Raw genomic sequence first — 23384 nt, 5'->3', positions numbered from 1 at the left:
GTTTGAAGGGCTGAATGGCTGATTCATACTAACTTGTTAATAGCTAAAATATTGAAGGGTGTTAAGGAAGGGAATTGGACCCAGTAATAATTTTAAAGAAAAAGTAACTCTGAGAATGTAGGCTGGCACATAAGTGATCATTCATAAAGATAATCCTGTGTTATTAGAAGTAGCCCAAGGATGTGATGTACAACTTTGGAGGTTTGAGAGATTTAGGATAAGGTGAATGTATTTTGAGCTGGCATGCGATATTTGGGTGACACAGTGGTTAGCACTGCTGCCTCACAGCGCCAGAGACCCGGGTTCAATTCCAGCCTCAGGCAACAGTCTGTGTGGAGTTTGCACATTCTCCCCATGTCAGCGTGGATTTCCTCTGGGGGCTCCGGTTTCCTCCCACAGTCCAAAAATGTGCAGGTCAGATGAATTGGTCATGCTAAATTGCCCGTAGTGTTGGGGGCAGGAGTAAATGTAGAGGAATGGATCTGGGTGGGTTGCGCTTCGGCGGATCGATGTGGACCACACTGATTTCCACACTGTAAGTAATCTAATCTAATCTAATTTGGTGGTCCTCTAATTTATACTGGCCAACTTAGTTAAAGGAAATTAGAGTTGTACATCAATGTTAAAAATGAAATCAAATTAGCAGGAACAATATGTTCTGTAGATAGGAAATGTGAAGGAACATAGATTCACTGATGGGATACAACTGTGGCACATGGTGGTCAATGTATGAAAATATAGGATAATCCACTTTAAGCTTAGTATTGTTTTGATAAATCTGCAGTGTAGTCTTACAGTGCTTCTCAGAACTGAATGCGGTATTCCAACTGACCACTTGTCAAGGCACTGTATAACTGAAACATAACCTCCTTCATTTATATTCCAATTCTCTGGACATCATTGCTGCTTTCTTCATCAATATTTTTCAAAATCAAAAAAATTACACATCTGAAATAAAGACAGAAAGAAATGACCTTTCGGAAACACCAACAGACATTTCCAAAGGGGCTGTCTGATCTGAGTGTCTCCAGCATTTACTTTTATTTGTATTTGTCTGTGACATTGTTGGAGAGCTGTAGACAGCCGAAGCTGTTTCCAGCTGGTAATTTGCAGGGATCAAGTGTCTCCTTTCTGCTGTTTACGTGTTAAACTGTAATTATTGTAGGTAGGTAGTTGTTGCATCGTGAAATTTTCCTCTTTCTCCCTGGGCACTGTTGAAAGCATTTGACACTGAAAATTGATCTAAAATGATTTAACTTTAACATTGGAATATTGCTGTTGGTACCTGTGCAAGTACTCAGTTTGCACACAGCATTATTGATGGTTCATATTACTTTGGTATTACAAAGTGCTTCGGGCTGCCAGTTCTGCACTAATTCATAGTGGACACAATAGAAGATTTTCCCTGTCTGCAGTGGAACTTGAAATGTATTGAAGATCATTCCAAAAAATGTATAGAGAATATAACACAGGCTTCAGAAATGAATAATTTGCCTTATGCTTATGTATTCACTACTGATGTTAAGTCTGGAAGTTATATAATCTTTCCTCCATAATTGTAGGTTTCAGGAACATTTAACAGCTTGTATTATATCTGAAAGGAAACACATCATTTTCTCATGCGAATTAAATAATGCTTTCATGGTCAAGTTTATGATTGGAGTGTTAAACTGAAAAGAATAATAGATGTTTGTTTCTTCTCTATTGATTGGCGAACTTGCAAAAGTACTTTCAACCTGACGTATGCACTCCCATTGAAGAGAAGTGATTAGATATTAAGTTTTCTTGACTTAATCTTATTTTAATTCCTCTTGTTGCCCATTTCAATGTTATCTGTATCTTTCATGTATCTCATTGGGAATTCTTCTTCTAAAGCGTATTCTTCTAAAGTATTCTGGCCAGTATATTTTATTCAGGTTCCGGAAATGTAGATTCATTTTGGAATAAATTATTTGTGCTAATGCTATGAATGTGATGTGGACAAAGAAAAGTACATTCCATTGAGGTAGGTCCTTCAGAATCGTCCCACTGTGAGCAGCTGGATTCAGATTGATTCAAACTCTGAGGGCTCAAAATGAAATTATCTTCCTATCCCTGATGTAAGAAATGTCAATCCCAATTTTGGCATTGATATTTTTCTTGCTTTTCTCTCTCTCTCTCTCTCTCTCTCTCCCTCCCTCTCTCTCTCCTCTCCCTTCTCTCCTCCCCCCCAAGTTATTGCAGTGTGTGCATGAAGAACACAATTTTGCATCATCACTGTTCCATTGCTGAAAATATATTATTGCTTTGATACATGACAGAGTCGCTTCTTTTTTTTTCCTTTTTATTTCCTTCTAGGCAACCCATACAGGCATGCGGACATACATGTATAGTAAGAATTCTGTTCTTGGCTCGCAAGCAGACCACAGTGGTATGAGAACATATTATTTCAGTGCCGATACACAAGAGGACATGAATGGCTGGATCAGAGCAATGAACCAAGCTGCACTTATGCAAGCATACACTTTAAAGAGGTCAGCCTGAACTTTGATTCAACTGTTAAGCAGAATTAGTTTATATTAATGAAATTTTCAAAGAGGTAACAGAGTAAGTGGCAATATTGCGGTAGATGTAATCAAAATATTTCAAGAAACCTTTAAAGTAAACACAATAGACAGATGAGTTGAAGAGTGTGGTGTTGAAAAAGCACAGCCAGTCACGCAGCATCTGAGGAGCTGGAGAATCGACTTTTCCAGCATTAGCTCTTCATCTGGACTTGATGAAGCACGTATGCTCAAAACGTCAAATCTCCTGCTCTTTGAATGCTGCCTAACTCGTTGCGCTTTTCCAGCACTACACACTTCGACCCTGATCAGCATCTGCAGTGCTCACTTTCTCCCATAATAGACTGATGAAATTGGAGAACATGGAGTCAGGACAGGAGTCAAAATGGACAGCTAACTGGCATCAAGCCAGAAAACCAAGAATAGGTTTACTGTTAAATATTTAGTGTGACCAGTTAGAAGGTGGTGATCTACAAGGATCAATGCTGGGACCACAATTGTTCGCCCAATAGTATCTGACCACCTTCAGCATCCTGCTCTTCTGTTGGGGCTACTGAGACCCAGTTCTGTCAGTACTATGCTTCAACTGGCAGCATCGAGGCCATTAGGCCACCTCCAGGAAGATAGCTCTGCTGGTCTTGCTTCCAGAAAGTGAGTTTAGCAATCCTCATTTGATCATGAACCAGAATCCAGTGGTAAAACGCAGCCAGACAACTCAGCTAAAGAAGCTGGGTAGATTCAAAAACTAGGCAAGATAGGTAGGTATAATGAGTGGAAATTTGAGTTTATTTATATTGGTTTTTCTACACCTACCGATTTTTTAATACTGGGAAACGATTTAATGTAGATGTTCAATGAATGTCTCCTTGTGCAAGAGCACAGAATATCTTAGCACACAAGAGCAACAAATGACTAGCAAGACAAATATGGGGTGACCTTTATTCCAAAGGGTTTAATATACAGGAGCAAACCATTTTTGCTGCAATTGTACACCAACTTAGTTAAAACACCCCTGAAGTACAATGTACAATTCTGAGCTCTGTACCTGAGTAAAGATATGCTCTCCTTAGAGATGATGCAGCACAGCTTCACTAAAGGGATTCCTGAGTTGTCACGTCTTGGTTAATGAAGAGAAATTGAGAAACATGTGTATATACACCCCAAAAATTTCGAAGAATTGAGAAGTACTTTCATTGAAACATTCAAAATTCTGAACAATAGATAGATTTTTTTTTTGACCGTAGTCCAGAGATGTGGAAGTGAGATGGGAATTGAGGATTTAAGTCAAAGATCAACCATGTTCTTATTAAATGACAGACTAGGCCAACTCTTGCTCCTACTCACATTGTCATAATTTGGCCATTTGATGAGCAACTTTGACAAATGCCACAAAGTGGGAAAATGAATGTGAAGCAACTAAAATGCTCATTATTTTGCCTGAGGATACTTCAGTATCAGCCAATGAGAAATACTTTGTTCTGTATTTAACCCATGCTAGTCCAGACCTGCAGTTTTTGAATACTGGGTGGCCAAAATGCAGAAAGTTTCCTCAACTAATCTCTGATTTACATTGGTACAGATTTCACTCAATGCTAATTTTGGAGCATAATTATAGTTGATCTGGTAGAATAATGTTGCTATGCATAGCTGCACCTTAGCTATAGGAGATGGACCCTACCCTACAATTTTGCAAATCAATAAACTTTCCTTGCAATGTGAAATGCAAAATAGGTGAACAAATCCCTTGAGGAAAAATAGGTTCAAGGAGCATGTCAATGTTGTGTTTACAGCTCCAAGGCATATCAATGCACAATCTGTGGATGTAATTAATTATGAATATTAGAAGTCGCCTAATGTGATTTAAAAACCCAGTGATTGATTTGAATTGAGACCTATTTGCAGAAAAGGAATCCATGGTACTCTTTTTGGTGTCCTTCAGATGTAGTTTCTTGCCAGTGTTTATGATACAAGGTTAGGGATAGATGCATTTTCTTTTATCAGTATGGCACTGAAAGTCTGCATTAATTTTAAAAAGCTATGGAATTGCCAATAGAAGCAAAATAAACTTGGGATATTAATGCTGTCAGAATGATATATATGCATAATATGAATGTTACTTTATGAAATTGTCAGGTGAAGTGTTCAGGATGTACTACTTGTGTGATAAATGGGTACTAGATTTTGGGGCATACGATATCAAGATAGTTGAAAGTTAGATTTAAAAATGTGGTAGTTGGTCTCGTGTGAATTATTGTACTGCACAGAGATGTTTGACTTGTTTTAAATGTGGAGACAGTTTTAAGCACTACTTTCATGTTATTTGCAGAATATTGATATGCTTTTGAAATTTTAGGAAATTTAAAATTCAGGTCAAATGTGCAGCTTCACTTTAGGTGATTTCTCTTTCATTGCATGTTGTGCAAGGGTAAATCTTTTAAGCACATCAATAAAACAAGAAACAATTGGATACTTCAACTTAATGCCTTTTGATTAACACCATGCATCATGAAGGATTGTAAGTCTTTTAGCAAAAGAGAGTTAATGAGCATGTGATTACATTTATGTATATAAAGCCCAAAAAGGAAACTGTCTGACAGCTTAGTAATTACCTGAACTGTGTGAAGCAAAGAGGTCTCATATTTTATTCCTGGGCTCAACAAGGGGTTGTTTCAAGAATCCTGTGGTTCGGCTCTTGAGAGGATCACGATCCTAATGTAGTAATGCTGCCTTAAAGTCCATGGATATCAGCTGAGGAGTGGTTACAAGTGTCTGTCATCCACTCCCGGGACGTCAGGGTGTCATATTAAGAGAAACCGGATCGGTTATGACCATATTCAAAACAGTTTCAAAGAATGAGTGGTGATCTCATAGGAAACTGTAAAATTCATACAGGATTAGATGGAGAAGATGCAGAAAGGATGTTTTCATTGAATGGGGAGTACAGGTCCAGAAATCTCTGTCAGGGTAATGGATAGGCTCTTTAAGACAGAGATGAGGTGAAATTTCTTCACCCATAGAGTGGTGAGCCTGTGGAATTCTCTGCCACAGGGAACTGTTGAGGCCAAAATATTGAAGACTTTCAAGAAAGATAGAGATGTAGATTTTATGATTAAACAGATCAAAGGATCTGGAGAGAAAGCATGAACTGAGTTGGATGATCAGCCATGAACATATTGAAAGGCTGAGCAGGCTCAAAGAGCCAAATGGTCTATACCTGTTCCTATGTTCGGTATTTTCATGTGACTTACTTACAAATCAATAGGCTTTTCACTGTCTGGGCTAATGCTTGTACGTTTGTCATTTGGGAGAAATGTAACCATTGACCCTAGAGTTATTCCCTAACAACCATGGAAGATGGGATTCGGGCAATTAACCTTGATCTATTTTAGAAAAAAAACTTTAGATTAGGACCCCTGAATATTGGTATAATTTCTTAAACTTATTAGTCCTGATAATGATGTAGTCATGTGTGGAGATTGTTTTCAGGTAAAACTGCAGAGTCTTATTTACTATGCACAGTTTTGTTTCACAACATTCAATTTAGCCTTAATTATTTACCATCACTACATATTAATTTGAAGTTTTCAATAGTTAGGACTGTAATTGCTATTTTTCTCCTTTCTTTACCATCTGTCTGCCTTCATGTTGGCACTTCTGGAAGTCATTTTGAAGAGCAATAGGAGCTCAAGCTGACTTTGCCTACTCCTGGCATCAACACATGAAACTTAGAAAAGAGGAGGCAGGAACAATGATTAAAAAAGGTTGCTTCCCTGTTTCACTTCTTTTCTCCCCATTCCCTAAAAAAAAATCTTTTACTGGGACTATTTTGTATTTCTATCACTATTGTTTCAGTACAGATCAGGATGCCATAAGATTTCCATGTTTCCTGATTCCATATCATGCCATGAAATACACCTAGTTACTGAGCTACAGTCAGGCAGGTTAATAGATGATGTCTGTTGGGCAAATATTTCTATGCCTACCATCTTTTTGAGATTTATCAGCTGAATTTGTAGTTGAATGGTAACATATATTCAGTGGAAAAGCAATGACTATTTGGCATGTGAGAATTCATATGCATTGGGCTTGAAGAAAGAAATTCAATTTCATCTCCACATGTTACATTAAATTGTTGTCAGCTGAATAATAATCAGAGCTTCGATCCCAAACTGTCAAGAGGGGATTTCTTTTTTCTCTTGTGTTTAAAACAGAGTTGTAAACATTAGTAAGGAATATGCTGGCAATATTGTTGTGAATGGTAAACAGTAGGAATAATGTAGCCTCTCATTCTGAACTTTACTGGGGTGGGGTGGGCGGTGGAGGAGTGGAGGAGAAAGCAGGAAGAGATGAGTAGGTAAGAAATACATATACAGGTTTCTTTTATCTTTCTATTGTATGTTATGGGGTACAGCGAGTAAAAGATGCAATGAGGGCAATCTTTCTTGCTGTCACTGCCAAGTCCCACTAGTTGTTTCACTGAATTGAACATAAATTTATTGCTGGCTCATAATAGAGGAAATATTTGCAAAATACTGAAATATGTAATAAAATGGCTCTGTTTATTTTTGCTTAATTGCTGGAAGAACTGAAATAGTGACAGATAAAATGGCTGAAGCAAGAATTTTTTGGGGGGGGTGAAAACGGGAGAGCATGGCATGAGGGGAAACAGAAGCAAATATTTCTGATCACTACTCGTCTTATCCAGTCTAAATGTGGTTTTGATGAATACAGTTTGGATTCCACTCTCAACGCTCCTCATCACTATTATCAAGTAGAAGACAATGGTGAGGCCACTTTTCAAATATTGCATTCAATTCTGGTCTCCCTGCTGTAGGAAAGATGTTGTTAAATTTGAAAGAGTTCAGAAAAGATTAACAAGGATATGTCTGAGGTTGGAGGATCCCTGAAGTGTCGACAGCTGAGGGATTACCTTTGGGGAGACTTCTCAAATCATGGATAGAGTGGATAACCAAAGTCTTTTTCCAAGGTAGGGAAGTCCAAAACTAGAGGGCAAACATTCAAGGTGAGAGGGGAAAGATTTAAAAGGAACTGAGGGGCTGCTTTATGAGGATGGTGTGTGTATGGAATAAGCTACTGGGGAAATGGATGGGTACATGAATAGGAAGGATTGGAGGAATATGGGCCAAGTGCTGGCAAATGGGGTTAGATTAATTTAGAGTACCTGGTTGGCATGGACAAGATAGACTGAAGGATCTGTTGCTGTGTTGTACAATTCTAATTCTAAAAGTAAAAGCAGTCAGGAGAGGAAGAAAATGTACTGATGTTGCATAAAGATTGCAAACGTTTTAAAGCCACTGCAACAGTGTTTGGGGAGGGGGTGTGGAAATTAACTTGAATTGTCTCTCAATACTTTTTTTTTCCTTTCCCAATGTTCGATCACTAAACACAACACCTTTTCACCTCTAACCCTCCAAAAATTAAATTCACTCTAAACATTTCTAGGGCCCGAAAAAGTGTGGGTTTGCTGACAATTAGACTATGGTGTAGAATTTTGGGTATCTTGTATGTCAAAAGCTGTGAAGACGTATATGGCAACTGAAATGATTCCCTTGTGTCATATGTGGGATGGGAGTTTAAATTTAAATTAAAATGATCAGTAAAAGAACACTAGTTGATCTCAGATTTTTTTAAAAAGTGCAACATAATAATACACCATGGTAAGCTAATGCAAAATTGATTAGATTACTTAGTGTGGAAACAGGCCCTTCGGCCCAACAAGTCCACACCGATCCGCCGAAGCGCAACCCACCCATACCCCTACATATACCCTTTACCTAACACTAGAGGCAATTTAGCATGGCCAATTCACCTGACCCGCACATCTTTGTGACTGTGGGAGGAAACCGGAGCACCCGGAGGAAACCCACGCAGACACGGGGAGAACGTGCAAACTCCACACAGTCAGTCGCCTGAGGCGGGAATTGAACCCAGGTCCCTGGCGCTGTGAGGCAGCAGTGCTAACCACTGTGCCACCGTGCTGCCCTAGTGGAGATAGAATCCATAGTTGCCTTAAAGAGTGATTTAATAAATATCTGAGAGAAGAAAACATTGTGAAAGGCAGTGGAAAAGGACTGGGTAATGGTACTTAACTTCAGAGAGCAAAGGGCCAAATAGCTTCATTCTATATTGTAAAATACCATCTGAAGAGCAATTTGCAGGTACTGCTGGGGCAGTTTTGTTTGTTTAGTTACATTGTTTAGTTTTTTACGAAAAGTTTTCAATATTATTACAGAGAACCAGAAAAAGCTGAAAGACCTCGCCTTACTCAGAACAACTACATCAACTCTTATAAGGGCTTAACAAAGGCAGAAGTGCTTCAGAGCAGAGACAACGCTGGGAGACCCCAAGATGAAAAGTTTGGGTTTGAAAAATATGACGAAATAAAGAAAGTTTGGGATGATGAAGAGAGATATGGTTTTCAAAAAGAGCCAATGGAGATACTGCCCCAACGAGTGAATAAGAACAGGATGCAAACAAGTTCCATGGAACGTGACATGTTTCCACAGCGTCGTCCTTTGTCTCATCCACAATCCACACAACGTAATGGCACAATTCAGCCTCCCACTAGTGCTGCTCTGATAGACCAGAATGGTGCTGATCTTTATCGGAGGGAGTTTGGGCCTGGAATGGAAACAGCGAAAAATGTCCAGCGGAAAAGTTCCATGGTGCAGGTGGAACACTGGGTGAAATCTCACAAAGGAGGCAGCAAAAGGTCAGAATGCATATTTACTTATTAGCAGCCTACATACACTGCTTGAGCATCAAGCCATAACAGAAATAAAAATAGTTACTGATGTGATAAAATGAGCGAACTGCTTCATTCAGAAGCACTTGAATTAATGACTGATTTAGACCCTTTAAAGGTATTGCAATTAAAGAATTAAGATCCTCATTTGGAATATTTATAGCTCTGTATGGTGTAATTTCCTGTGATGTATTCCAAAATGAAGGAACTTTTATAGACTATTCCTTTTTTTTGGGAATGTCTGTATCGTAATTGCATGTAGATCAGCAGGATTAGAGTCATACGCTCATAGAGATGTACAGCACAGAAACAGACCCTTTAATCCAACTCGTCCATGTCGACCAGATATCCTAACCTAATCTAGTCCCATTTGCTCGCAATTGGTCCATATCCCTCTAAACCCATCCTATTCTTATACCCGTCCAGATGCCTTTTAAATTCTGCAATTATACCAACTTCCAACGCTTCCTCTAGCAGCTCATTCCATACCCGTACCACCCACTGCATGAAAAAGTTGTCCCTTAGGTTCCTTTTAAATTTTATGCCCCTCACTCCAAACCTATGCTCTCTAGTTCTGGACTTCCCCCACCCCAAAAAAAAGACCTTGACTATTTACCCTATCCATACCCCTCATGATTTTATCAACTTCTATAAGGTCACCCCATAACCTCTGACAGTCCAAGGAATACAACCCTAACCTATTCAGCCTCTACCTCTAGCTCAAACCCTCCAAACCTGGCAATATCCTTGGAAATCCTTTCTGATTGGTATTTTTACATAAAAATGTATGAAGTGCAGGCAATGTCCCCAAAGCCCCAAATAAAAATCCTATGTATAAGAACAAGTCAAAAAAATAGCAGCCTTGCTCAATATTCTGGCAAAAGCACTGGTTTACATGTGAACAGATGGGCAGAATATGATTCCTTAAGACTCAGGCCAAAGTCCTCAAAATTCCAGCCATTAAAAATTGAACTTGATTTCACTCTGTTAAACTCTGATCCTTTTCGTGGCCCCAAAAATATTGCTATCTTGGAAATCTCTTGAGATTAATGTACAAATGGAGATGAGCAGTGCATTTTCTTGAGGGAGAATGTCAAACTGTTGTCCATATTCAATATGCGATTATTACCTTTCTGTTATTGTAGATGGGTTTATAGTACCAGAAATCAATGGTTAAATGTAGTTAAATGGATTCAAAATGTACTTCAAGGAGTCATGCTGCAAAATCTTAGTTCAGCTGGCACATAATGAAAAGTTTCATCAGCAAGTTTGCCTTTATTGTTTGAGGTTTGTCTGGGATGTGTACTCTTTTCTTGTGTTGAATTGGACTTGTCAAAGCTAACAGCATGGAAGGAGAACAATTGATCCATTGGGCCTGTGCCACCTCTTTAAAAGTGCTATTCCTTTTAGTTCGATACCCCATCGTTGTTCCCATAGTCCATCCGAGTACTGCTGTTGTAAGCCCAACTGTTTGCATGTCCGAAGTAGATCGGATGGAAGAGTTGAAAATTCATAAATTTTGTGAGGTCAATGCATTTCCATTAATTGGTGCAATGATAATCAGAGCATATTGTTGAAGGCAATAATTAAAAGAATTGAGAATGGCAAGGATTTTATTTGACCTCCAGTATGTTTCTTGAAGTGAAATATCTTGCTGGAGCTATTCTGGGAAGAGAATAAGTTGAAAAGGACAAAAAAAAAGTTAAGATCAATAATTTTCATCCATTGAGGTGAAAGCTCAATGCTCAATCGTTCTTAGCTTCCAAAAGTGCTTCTACTGATATCAGCTCTGAAACATTCCTCAATTCATGTTTGCATTCTCCTCAGTTCCTTTCTCCCCACTTGACTGGTGCAGTCAAATTTCGTTATCAGATTGCAGAAGTATATTGAACAATATTGAGTATGATAGAGCAGAAAATGGGAGCTGTACCACTACGGAATGAAAGAAACTTAATGGTGGGGATTGGATTTGTGGGAAAGCATTCGGGAGAATGCTTGTCTGAACTAAGATTCTGGTGTGTGCACTGTGGGAATCGTAAACTTCAGAAAGATGTAGGAAATTTCTTAGGTAAAGTCAGATGAAGGAGGAGAGTGTAAGCACAGGAAAAACGTGTGAGCACAAATGTAAGCGGAACCGAAGGGAAAATACCAGTAGGAACGGTGGACTGCATTGTGAACTTGGTGTGTGATACACTTCTCGTTTTTCCATGTTCTAAGAGATTTCATCATATTCTGCACATCATCTCATGACTGAAGAATTCAATGTGAGATTGGCATGGCCATCCACTGAACTGGCAGTTCATGTTGCCATTGTTGGTGCTGGGGGGAAATCTATGCAGTTGTGCCACCTCTGGCCTTCCTCTGAGCAGTGTGGATATCACAAGTTTGGATTGTTCATGAAGCATGATGAACCAAATTTTTAGAGGTTACTTTCATATGTAGTGGTTGTCTGCAGTGTTGAAGTGGATTAGTATGCACTGCAAAAGCTTGAGGGTTTTTTTTTTCCGTTTCTAACAAATCCTTGAATCATATAAACTGACCACCTGGTCATCTTGGTGCAGGCCCTGTGTATATTAACAGGTTCTGTGGGGAGGGGATTTGTGTGAATACGATAGTGCGAATATACAAAAGTTATGTGTGCAACTAAGTTGATACAAACTGCCATATGTATCAAACATTGAGGCAAACCCTCTGCCCCAACCATCAACCCCCAATCAATGTAGTTCCACTATGTTATTTTTCTAGTTCTAAATTTGGGGTGGTCTTTGATCAGTGCAACCATTCCACAGAAATGCTGGTTAGAATCAGTATGATGTGAAATGATAAATGGTTTTGTGAAATAATGTTTGACTCGGCATTCATTTATAAGCAATAAATGACAATAAGATTTATTCACTGTCATTTATTATGTTTAACGTGGTGACTTCTGATATGTTAACTCCATACATTATCAGGATTTCCTGCAAAACAATTTCAAGTAACTGTGTTCCACATTCCCTATGTGTAGCTCTTGTTTCACTCACATGCTTTAATGGCTCTTGCCAGTCACACTATTTTAATTTCTATGTGGGGATATTCCAAAATGTCAACCCATTTTAAAATTTGCTTTGCTGTGGCAGATTTTAGATATTCCTTCTTTTACTTTACTTGGTGAGACGCACAGCTATTAATGTTAATACTTTTCTTGTGCGTAGTTCGTGTGTAGTATCTTATTACTAAAGAATGAGGTAATTAAATGACTCCATTTTCATAACTGTTTAGTTTTTTAAAATGCAAGTTGAGAAGCATTTTAGTTTGAAGTGCTAGGAATTCTACAGTTCCTGAACATAAGTCCATGAATTGAAACAATGTATCATTAAATTAAACTCATCTTCCATGTGTGGATCATTTCAGTTTGTGTTAAGGGTGAATTACTTTGCACATGAAGACAATTTGCTTTCCTTTGAGAAAATACTTTGCCTTTGCTCGGCACTTTTCCTGGGAGTTCAACTACTGATAGAACTCTGCAATCGCTAACTATTGAGATAACAGCTAAAAGAGACAATTTTATATTTTCTCACATGCACCCTTTGCTAAATCTTTGCCCACCGTTTGAAATACTGAATATCTTTTTGTAGCCTCCCTATGTCTCCTTCACAACTTGCTTTTCTAAGTCTTCCATATCCTTTATCAAAGTTTTGAAGTGTTGAGTAGTTGCACTGACCTCCATAATACACCACTCATTATATCTTGCCAACCAATGAAATAGACATTTTTGCTTTGACTAGCTAATTGAAACAGATGATGTAGTATCTGTGTCTAGATTTTCTCCAACTCTGTGGACTCTTGCTTTTTTCACAACGTTATTTGATATAGCACCTTTGTTCTTCTGGAAATCTAATCATGCAGCATTTGCTGATTTCCCCTTCATCAACATTGCATGTTTCTTCCTCCAAGAACTCGACTAACCTGCTTAAACATACTTCACTTTCACAAAACCTAGTTGACTCTGCCTGATTACTTCATTTTTTTTTTAAGTATTTTGTAATCATGACTTTAATAAAAGCTTCTAACCTTTTCCTAAGAACAAGTGTTAAGCTTGCCTATAGTTTCTGAAAGTGACAACTACTGTGTCTGCTGACCTGTCTGTAGATTGGTTTCTTGCACTCTTCTATGTTTTCAAGCAGTTCAATTCGAAGACCATCTTGGCAGCTAAGTAGTAATAAACTAATTTTGTGTGCTAATTGTTCAGTTTGGTGCTATTTTCTCTTGTTAAGGTTTTATTATTCTCTTTTTAAGGTTTTAACTAAAAATTTCAACTAACATATTTTTCCTTGTGGTGTTTTCGAGTCATACAGCACGGAAACAGGCCCTTCGGTTGAACTAGTCTCACCTGCCAGTGCTTGGTCCATATCCCTCCAAATGTTTGTTGTTCATATACTTATCCAAATGTTTTTTAAACATTGCAACTAAATATTCTGTTCTTTTTAAAAAAAAAAGTTGCCCATATCCTTTTTCTACATTTTACTCCTCTCACCTTAAAAATGTGCCCCTTAGTTTTGATGTGCCCCCACCTTTGGGAAAGGACCTTTGGTATGCACCTTATCTATGACCCTCATGATATTGTAGACTTTTGTAAGGTCATCCCTCAACCTCCTACATTCCATTGAAAAAAGTCCAAACCATCCAGCCTCCCCTTAGAATTCAAATGCTCCATTCCCAGCAATAACCTGGTAAATCTTTTCTGAGCCCTCTCCAGTTTAATATCCTCCCTGTAACAGGGTGATAAGCGCTGCAGACAGTACTCCAGAAGAAGCCTCACCGATGACCTCAACATGATGCCCCAACCCCTATCCTCGTAGGACTGAGCAAAGAAGGCATGCATGCTAAATGCCTTCTTAATCACCCTGTCGGCCTGTGATACAAATTTCAAATAATTATGTATCTAAACCCCTATGTCTCTCTGTTGTACAACACTACCTAGGGCCCTATCATTAATTGTATAAGTCCTGCACTTGTTTTAGCAATATGCAACGCTTCGCATTTATCCAAATTAAACTCCATCTGTTACACCTCAGCTTATTAAGCCCAGTTGATTAAGATCTGCTTAGAATCTTCAATAGCCTTCTTCACTGTCTACTATACAACCAATTTTTGTGTCATCTGCAAACTTATTAACCATGTCTCCTACATTCTCATCCAAATCAATTATATAAATGACAACCAAAAGTGGGCCCATACCGATCCCTGTGGAACATCGCCTGTTGCAGGGTTCCAGTCTGAAAAACAACCCTCCACCATCACCCTCCGTGTCCTAATGGAAAACCACTTTTTTATCTAATTGGCAAGTTCACCCTGAATCCCACGTGATCTAATTTACTAATTAGTCTACCGTGTGGAACCTTGTCCAAGGCTTTACTGAAGTCCAGTAAAGAATCCTGCCCTCATGAATCTTGCTGGTTATTTCCTCAAAACAGTTGAAAATGTGTTGCTGGTTAAAGCACAGCAGGTCAGGCAGCATCCAAGGAATAGGAAATTCGACGTTTCGGGCATAAGCCCTTCATCAGGCTTATGCCCGAAATGTCGAATTTCCTATTCCTTGGATGCTGCCTGACCTGCTGTGCTTTAACCAGCAACACATTTTCAACTGTGATCTCCAGCATCTGCAGACCTCATTTTTTTACCCAAAGATTTCCTCAAAACACTCAATCAAGTTTGTGAGACATGATTTCTCTTGCACAAAATCATGCTGACTATCCCTGATATTTCCTTGACTCTCCAAATGCTTGTAAATCCTATCTTTGGGTTAATCACCTCCAACAACTTACCCACGACTGATGTCGGACTCACAGGTCTATAGTTCCCAGGCTTCTCCTTCCAGCCTTTGTAAAATAAAGGCTCAGGATTAGCCACCCTTCAGTCCTCCAGCACCTCACCCATTGTTATGGATGATGCAAATATGTCTGCTAGGGGCCCTGTAATTTTCTCCCTAACTTTCAATGTCCTGGGATACAGTTTGAAATTAGATTCCCTCCAGTGTGGAAACAGGCCCTTGAGCCAAACAAGTCCACACGGTTGCTACAGTGAATCTGTTGTTCAGTACTCACTGCAGTGATGGTTTAGTGGTGGTGGAGAGAGTAACAGAAAGGCAAAGATGCAGTTTTCAATCATTTGGAGTAGTTATTAATGCAAACACTGAAAATATACTAAAGCTTTAGTGCATTATAAATAATTGAATTTGGCTGAACTTTACAACCTTAGTTTTAGGTGGTAAATGGGATAATGATGCAGTTGATAGCTTTGTATTGAACTGCACAAATGTTGTCGGAGCTACACTTGTCCACGAGTGTGAATTATTCCATCAAGGCCACAGCCTTGTAAGTGATGGATCGCCTGTGGAGATTCGAGATGAGTCAACTTGCTGCAGAATACCCAATCCGTGACAGCCCTTTTATGTAAAGTTAATTTGTGATGTGTCATTGCTGGCTGATCCAGGATTTAATTCCCCTGCCGAGTTGCCTTTGAGGTGTTGGAGTAGTGTGCTGCCACCCTGAAGAGCTGTAGTCCATTTTTTTGTGACCACCGCATTCATTAAAATTCCCTAAATCCTATCTCTTAAGCACTCCTGACTTTAATGGTTCCATCATTGGCAACCATGCCATTAGCTGCCTCGGCCCTAAACTTGAGAATGTACTCCTACATGCCATCACTTCCCTCCTTTAAGATGTTCCTTGAGACCATCCATCCAGTTGTATGACATTTAAATAAATGATCTTGCTTGTGTGTTAACATTTCCGTCCTAGACTTGCTGCAATATTCCAATGAAGCTCAAAGCAAACTGTAGGAGCAGACCTTAATTTTCACTTTGGTATTCAATAGCTTTTAGGACTCAACATTCAGTTACAACAGTGTCAGACCATGACATTTTATCTCTATTTTGATTACAAGTGTCCTCACTCCTCACATCTTATACATTTCACCTTGGCCTTGATAGAATTTTGTTCTGATCTGTTGCTTACAGAATAGCATAGCTCTGTCTGTGGTATGCTGCTTCAATTGTTTAGGAATGGTGGATGAAGGGACTGCCTGCTCAGGTACCCCCCTCCATTCCTGTGGGTATTGCAGTCTCAGAAACAAGGCCTAGTTCAATCATTTTGGCCCTCATGGGATCTTTTTAATTAAAAATCCTCTCATTGACAAATTCCAAACATCATCCCATCCACTCCTGATTGATCAGAAAATCAACAGCTTGCTACTAATGCTGTTGTTAAATTAGAGCCTACTTTAGTTGTCGAACAGAATATCGGCCTTCCCTTAGGTCTGTTTGGAAGGAATATCACTTCTGCTTATGCAAATAAGATACATTAGAATTCAGTACCAACATAGCCTCAAATATCATCAGAGCAGGTTCCATGCTGTACAAGATTTCTTTGAGAAATAAAATCCCAGCGTTACATACGGGACTTACACATATTGGAGACAGAATGGGCCACACAGCAGGCACTCGGTCTTTGAAAAGCACCTGTAATTTCTACAATCAAGTCCAAATCAAACTGGGAGCTTGTTCTGAAAACAGAAGTTGTAAAAATTGGTTAAATGCAGTTTTAGTGCACAGTGTACTGGCTGCTGTGATATCTTATTGCTTTAGTTCTGTGACCATAAATTTTCTGTGAGATTCTCTGTTCTTGAAAAGACACAAACTTTTAAGTATTTGTCAATCTATAACATCACAAGGTGGGATAAGATGTCACAGTATCTGCCATACTATACTGCAGTTCAGCAAGGGGCAACAACTGGGGTGGAGGGAAAAGTGAGGAAATAATCTTTATTTTTAAGAAAGATGTTTCCTGAATGATCAAATGAGTCGCAGAATTATTATGCACTGCAGAAAGTTGGAGGGGGTGGGGGACATTTAGTCTGTACTAGCTCTCCAAATGAGCATTTCTCTGACTGGGGCGAGGGAGAAAGACTCTTCTACTGCATCTAGTCACTTTTCTCTGAAACATCTAGATGCTTCACCAATATGAATTTACTATGAAGTGATTTAATTGTTATGTAGATCTGTGAAGTATTTTGCAGACTACAAGACTCTGCTTGCAGCATTGTGATCGAGTGGCCAGTTAGTTTCCTTTTAGTGATTTTGAGGGAGAAATCTTAGTCAGGTTACTGGGAGTATTTGCTGCATAGTTGCATAGTACCATGGGTTTGGTACAATTTACTTGCGCTCTAGACAAGGCATATGGAACTCTGTTTTGTTGCGTGATGTAAAGGCTTCTGACCAAGCAACCCTGCCCTGTACCAGAATATTGTCCTACCTTGTCTGCTTTTATTCTGGATGGCACCTGACTGTCTAGTAAAATTAATCAGGTAAAATTTAGTGCCACGAAAATCGGATTGTTAGTGCTAATTGCTATGGGTGCCATGCAGTGTCTAAAATGGTGTCTGTGAGATGAGTCAGGTTGGCAGTATTTGTTGGAAACATGAGTGCCTCTGCAGCAAATGACTGCCAGAAATGTCAAGTCCAGGTAGATTATCGTGCCAATCAGCACAGCGCTGGTTTTGGGAGCTACAGGTCACAGTCAGAGTTGTATAGTACAGAAACAGACCCTTTAGTCCAACTTGTCCATGCCGACCAGATATCCTAAATTAAACTAATTCCATTTGCCAGCATTTGGCCCATATCCCTGTAAACTTTTCCTATTCATGCAGATGCCTTTTAAATGTTGTAATTGTACCAACCTCCACCACTTTCTCTGGCAGTTCATTCCATACATGCATGAAAAGGTTGACCCTTAGGTCCCTTCTTTATTCTTCCGCCCTCATCTTAAACATATGCCCTCTAGTTTTGGACTTCCCTACCCTGTGGAAAAAAGAACTTGGCTATTCACTCTATCCACAATCACCACTCCAGTTGATATTCCCTCTTCATATTGTGTAGCCGAACATGCATTCAGCAGAAAGAAAGTCCCCCACCAGTTTATTGCATAACTTATTTACAGATTATGTGCATGTGATGTACGTTAATGAAGAGACTGTTAGGAGCACACTCGCCTCAGATCTGTGTCCTACCAGCTCTTCCTTTCCAACCAAGTTGTTATGACATCATGGTAAGTAATGGTTACTGCACTTAACCAAGTATTTAATGCTTTCAGGCACTAATGTAATCACCAGCATCATTTAAAGGGCTCATTGCCTGTGTGTAGCTTAGTTTCTTCTTTGTTCCTTCTTTTGCTTTTATTTGTCAAGTGTTTGCTGATTTCTGTAGTTGTTCAATGTTTCCAAAGTCTGCAAAGAGTGACCTGGTAGATGCTAAAGAGTTTTTGCTGACACTGAGGCTTTGGGGTAAACCTGTTGCTCCCAGATATTGGTATAGTATCGGCCATTTCATTTAATTGATTTGGACAATTAACAGTAGCCCTACAGAGTGTGACAGGTTGCTGGAAGAGGGAGGATAAAGAAAAGGCCTCCTATCAGATGACCACATCAGCCAAGGCTGTTTAGGGAACAGTTCTCATACCTGAAGCTGCATAACCAATAATATGTGCAAGGTCTCAGGTATTGCAATGAGGAGCTCTTTGGGTGGATGGCCTGGCCAGTCAAGGGTTGTCTGGGTTTCTTCCATTTTAATTCCATTCTAATTTTCCATTTGTCAGTCGGCTTAACCTTCAACAGCCGTCATCATGTCCACTTGGCCACAATGGAAATAATAAAAGGCACTGCGCAATGAATATTCCATATGAAAAACTGTACAGTTTTATTTCTTGTACTTTTGTGGACTGGAATGGAAAAAGGACTGGTTCAAAACAACTGACTGTGAGAAGAATTGCTGCACTTTTTAGCTGCAACTCATTGTAAGTGGCGTTTACACTGCTGCTTTATTTAAGCAGTGGTGCAAATCTTTTAGATGGTCTGGAACCAGTGGTGTATGCAGATTGAGATTTGGCTGGCAACAAGGCGGTGATTGGTTTGGGCAATTGTGACGAGTTATAGGTACTAAAGAGCATTGCCTGATGAAAACTTGTTCATTGCTGGGTAGTTAAATAGTTTGCAGGTACGAACAATACAGTAAGAATCCCCCAGACAGCTGAAAGGGCAGGTGGTATCACTTGTCTCTCTGCAGTAAAAAATACCTGAATAAAGTCAGTTCTATTCTCCCAATAATTGCTGCAAGCTATTGTTGTAGAGTTATACAGCACAGAGACAGACCCATCGATCCAACCAGTTCATGCTGAACATAATCCGAAAGTAAAGTAGCCTCACCTGCCTGCTCCTGGCCCATCCCTCCAAACCATTCCTATTCATGTAGTTATCCAAATGTCTTCTAAATGTTGTATCTGTGCTTGCATTGACCAGTGCCTCAGGAAATTCATTCAACGTGCGAACTAGCCTCTGTAAAAAAAAAAATTGCCCTTTGTGTCTTTTTAAAAATCTTTCCCTTCTCATCTTAGAAATATGCCATCCCCACACTTGAAATCCTCCATCCTAGGGAAGGAACAGCTATTATTAGCACTATCTATACCTCTTATGATTTTATAAGCTGCTATAGGGTCACTCTCAACTTCCTAGACTCCAGTGGAAAAGAAGTCCCAGCTTGTCCAGCCTTTCTTTATAACTCAGTTAGCGTGCCAATTGCCCTATGCCTCTGGCAAAGAAATAAAATGAACTTGCAGAAACAAAATTGAAGAACAAAGTCGTGTAGGCCAAAAAATCATCACAGTGAACTTGTAGGCTGGTACACCATTGAATTGTAGTTCTGTTCTTTTTCCTAAACCCCTCCACTTTTTTGTGAGCTTGTCCACTCCTGATGAAGGGCTTTTGCCCAAAATATCGATTTTCCTGCTCGGATGCTGCCTGACCTGTGCTTTTCTAATCTAAACTTTGGTTTCCAACTTCTGCAATCCTCATTTTGCCTCATGTATTTAAAAGGCATTAGAATTTTAACTAGTAGAGCCATACATTGATAATTCAGTTGTTCACTTGTGCTTACAATTCACTTACTTGTAATAAACATATGTTTTTGTAAAGTACAGAAATCTGATCAGTGATTTCGGTTAAATTAATTTCCTCAGATACACAGATAAGGATTTTGTGTGCTTTGATTAGATCTTTACTTTTTGCAGCATTTCCAAAAGTAGTGAGATTTCAGAATCAGCGCAGTTTCCCAAGAGGGTTGTAACACATACTGAATGTATTTATAAATCAAATAATTCCATATTGTGTTCAAACTAATTATACTCATGTTGTCCCTCAGTGCTCATCATCTGTGTGCCTATGCCTGTCTTAGTGCTCTTACACAGTGGCTGCAGTGAGACTGCATGTTTACAGTGAGAAAACTAGAGATGATATTGTCAGATGCTATTAGGGAGCTTTGAGACTGGAAGGCCTAAAGTTCCTCTGCGCAGTGTGTGTGGTGCTGGAAAAGTACAGCAGGTCAGGCAGCATCTGAGGCGCAGGAGAATCCACGTTTCAGGCAAAAGCCCTTTATTAGATTAGATTAGATTAGATTTCTTACAGTGTGGAAACAGGTCCTTCGGCCCAACAAGTCCACACCGACCCGCCGAAGCGCAACCCACCCATACCCCTACATTTACCCCTTACCTAACACTACGGGCAATTTAGCATGGCCAATTCACCTGACCCGCACATCTTTGGACTGTGGGAGGAAACCGGAGGAAACCCACGCAGACACGGGGAGTACGTGCAAACTCCACACAGTCAGTCGCCTGAGTCTGGAATTGAACCCGGGTCTCAAACGCTGTGAGACAGCAGTGCTAACCACTGTGCCACCGTGCCACCCACAGGGCTTTATCCATGAAGGACTTTTGCCCAAAATGTTGACTCTCCTGCTTGGATACTGCCTGACCTCCTGTGCTTTTCCAGGACCACACTCTCGACTCTGAACTCCAGCATCTACAGTCCTCACTTTCGCTGAGTTGAAGTTAATCTGCACCCATCCCAGCCTGGGTGGCAGTGCACTCAGCTGGCTAGCTCACCGATATCTCACCCAGTGACAGTGTGGGGGATTGTGCATGTTTCTTCTTCCTGAGAGCGTGAAAACAATTGTGTTCTATGGTGTCACTGCCACTCCTCCAGAGTTTCAGTTTAGCAATCTCAGTAATCTATTATCTGAGCTGGAGGCTCTAGGCCTGAAATTAAGTGACAAAGCTTTACTCTCTTCGCTAGTGTCTCTCTGGCTTCTGTTCTTTTATTGCCTGGCCGCTTTGCACCTGTTGGATACCTAAAAGGATTAACAGCACAAGACTAAGTTGTGGTTGAGAGAGTTGAGGAGGAAACATTACATCATCTGCAGCTTGCAAATCATAAGAGAATGAGTTGTAGGAACAAGCTGTATTGGGTTTAATGATATTGTCATCTTTGATTCCTGGGCTATCCAAGGCTCCAGCAGTGACCATCCCAATAATGGCCAAAGTTGTTTTTTTTTCAAGTGTGGTAGGACACGAAATTGCATCCATCAATTCCAGTGGGCATCTGCTATCTCTGGTTGTGTACCACTTTGACCTTTGTGTCACTGAGGCTGGTGCAACATGTTTGTGTGAAATGATGATTATAGTTGAATAGCTGGCAATTGTGTGCATTCTCTGAGATAGAAATATGAGGTGTGCAGTAGAACTTGGTGTCTGAGTAAAAGCTGTCTCTACTTTGATTCAAGTACCGATTAATTGGTAATGGGGTTGTGGTAATTAGAGTAGTGCAACTTGGTAGGATATGGCATTTGAAGATATATTCAGTGGCCTTGGCTTCACATTTGAGGTCATTTTACTCCACAGTTTAGAGTACGTTGTTTTTGTCCCAGATCAGCATAAGCTGCTCTCTCTCAAAAGAGACATGACTGGTGGCAAGGGTTTAATCTGAGGGTTACCATGAAGACTGAGGTTAAGAAGGGCTGGACCTTCTTCGTGTCTTCAGCCAGTACAGGAATTGCTTTACAAACCAACTAGTTGAGCCCATTGAATCCAGGTCTGCTGGGTTTGACTCCTGGCATTGCCCTGCATGGTTAACTGCTCCTATCGTCTTTTGAGCATAGGTTGAGAAGGCATCTCTGGGTGTGCCTAAAAGCATTGGAACGATGCTGTTTCAAGCTGTGCCATTTATTGTTTTTCCAGGGTCAAATTCAATTGCTACAAAACCTGCTTCAACCACAGTTCTTCCCCTGAAGGCATACAGGTTAGCATTAGATATTTTCTAATCGACCAGTTCAGAAATGTCATCAAACATCTCTGGAGAAGGTGATTTTTGAGCCCAAGTCTCATGTTCCAGAAGTGGGGACACTGCTACAAGAACCCCTTTTCCCCCCACAGGTTCACTTTAAACAAGTAACTGAGGCCGAACGCTCTCACTACATCAAGCCGATCATCAGCATGGTTAACACTGACTGAATATTGATTTCCTTTCTAAAGCAGGCTGTTTGAATTCATTACAGCCAACAGATATGGGGTAATTGTGCATTGCAATTGCCAGACTTGGTTTTGGAGGATATTAACTTTGACCCATTGGTGTCAGTACCTGCGTGGTCTTTGTCTGCAGATAATGCGTGTCACACACAGTCCTGTAACTTAGGGCCTGTATGCCACTTTATGTTTTATGTTTATTCATTACTACTGAGTTATGTTTCACTGTTTATTTAAAGCTTCTTTTATCCAGATGTACTTGACTTCTGGCAGTTCCATTAATAAGATTGAATAGAATTCTAGTGCTCGGTATCAGTTTTTGTGCCTGTTTAATATTAAACACAAAGTGGTAGCATTTTCTACAGTTGAGTTATTATAGCTGTGCTGTCAAGTGTCTGTGTAGAAACACACACGTACCCAGATACAGACATTACTTTTGTAATGAAGCTCGAGTTACAAAGTTTAATAGAAATGATTTGTTTTATGTTTCCAGTTAACTATTAATATTTTATGATTTTTTAATTATGGCTAATTGGTTATTTATTAACCAGTGTAAAATTAGATCATGCAAAATTACCTTCATAATATTAAGTCCTGAGCATTTTCTTTTCTCCTGAAATATAGATTTGGAGTATCCCCATAGCTTAGATCGATAGCTCAATGTATGGCGCGGCCTGCCATTTTTGT

At 39.7% G+C, this 23384-nt stretch overlaps 1 protein-coding gene across 4 annotated transcripts in view; it reads left to right on the top strand.

Moving 5' to 3' along the window:
* The window catches only part of LOC132824443 (pleckstrin homology domain-containing family A member 7-like), a 459010-nt gene that overhangs the window by 343517 nt on the left and 92109 nt on the right, over window positions 1-23384 (top strand). For all 4 annotated transcript variants that reach the window (XM_060838944.1, XM_060838943.1, XM_060838946.1 and 1 more), the window contains exons 9-10: window positions 2338-2513; window positions 8797-9276. In XM_060838944.1, the coding sequence (XP_060694927.1) occupies window positions 2338-2513; window positions 8797-9276 (656 nt within the window). The remainder of the gene's footprint in view (window positions 1-2337; window positions 2514-8796; window positions 9277-23384) is intronic.

The sequence above is a fragment of the Hemiscyllium ocellatum genome, chromosome 18, assembly GCF_020745735.1.
Source record: "Hemiscyllium ocellatum isolate sHemOce1 chromosome 18, sHemOce1.pat.X.cur, whole genome shotgun sequence".
Taxonomy (NCBI): Eukaryota; Metazoa; Chordata; class Chondrichthyes; order Orectolobiformes; family Hemiscylliidae; genus Hemiscyllium; species Hemiscyllium ocellatum.
The sequence above is the reverse complement of the archived record's forward strand: the minus strand, read 5'-3'. Positions and strand labels throughout refer to the sequence as shown.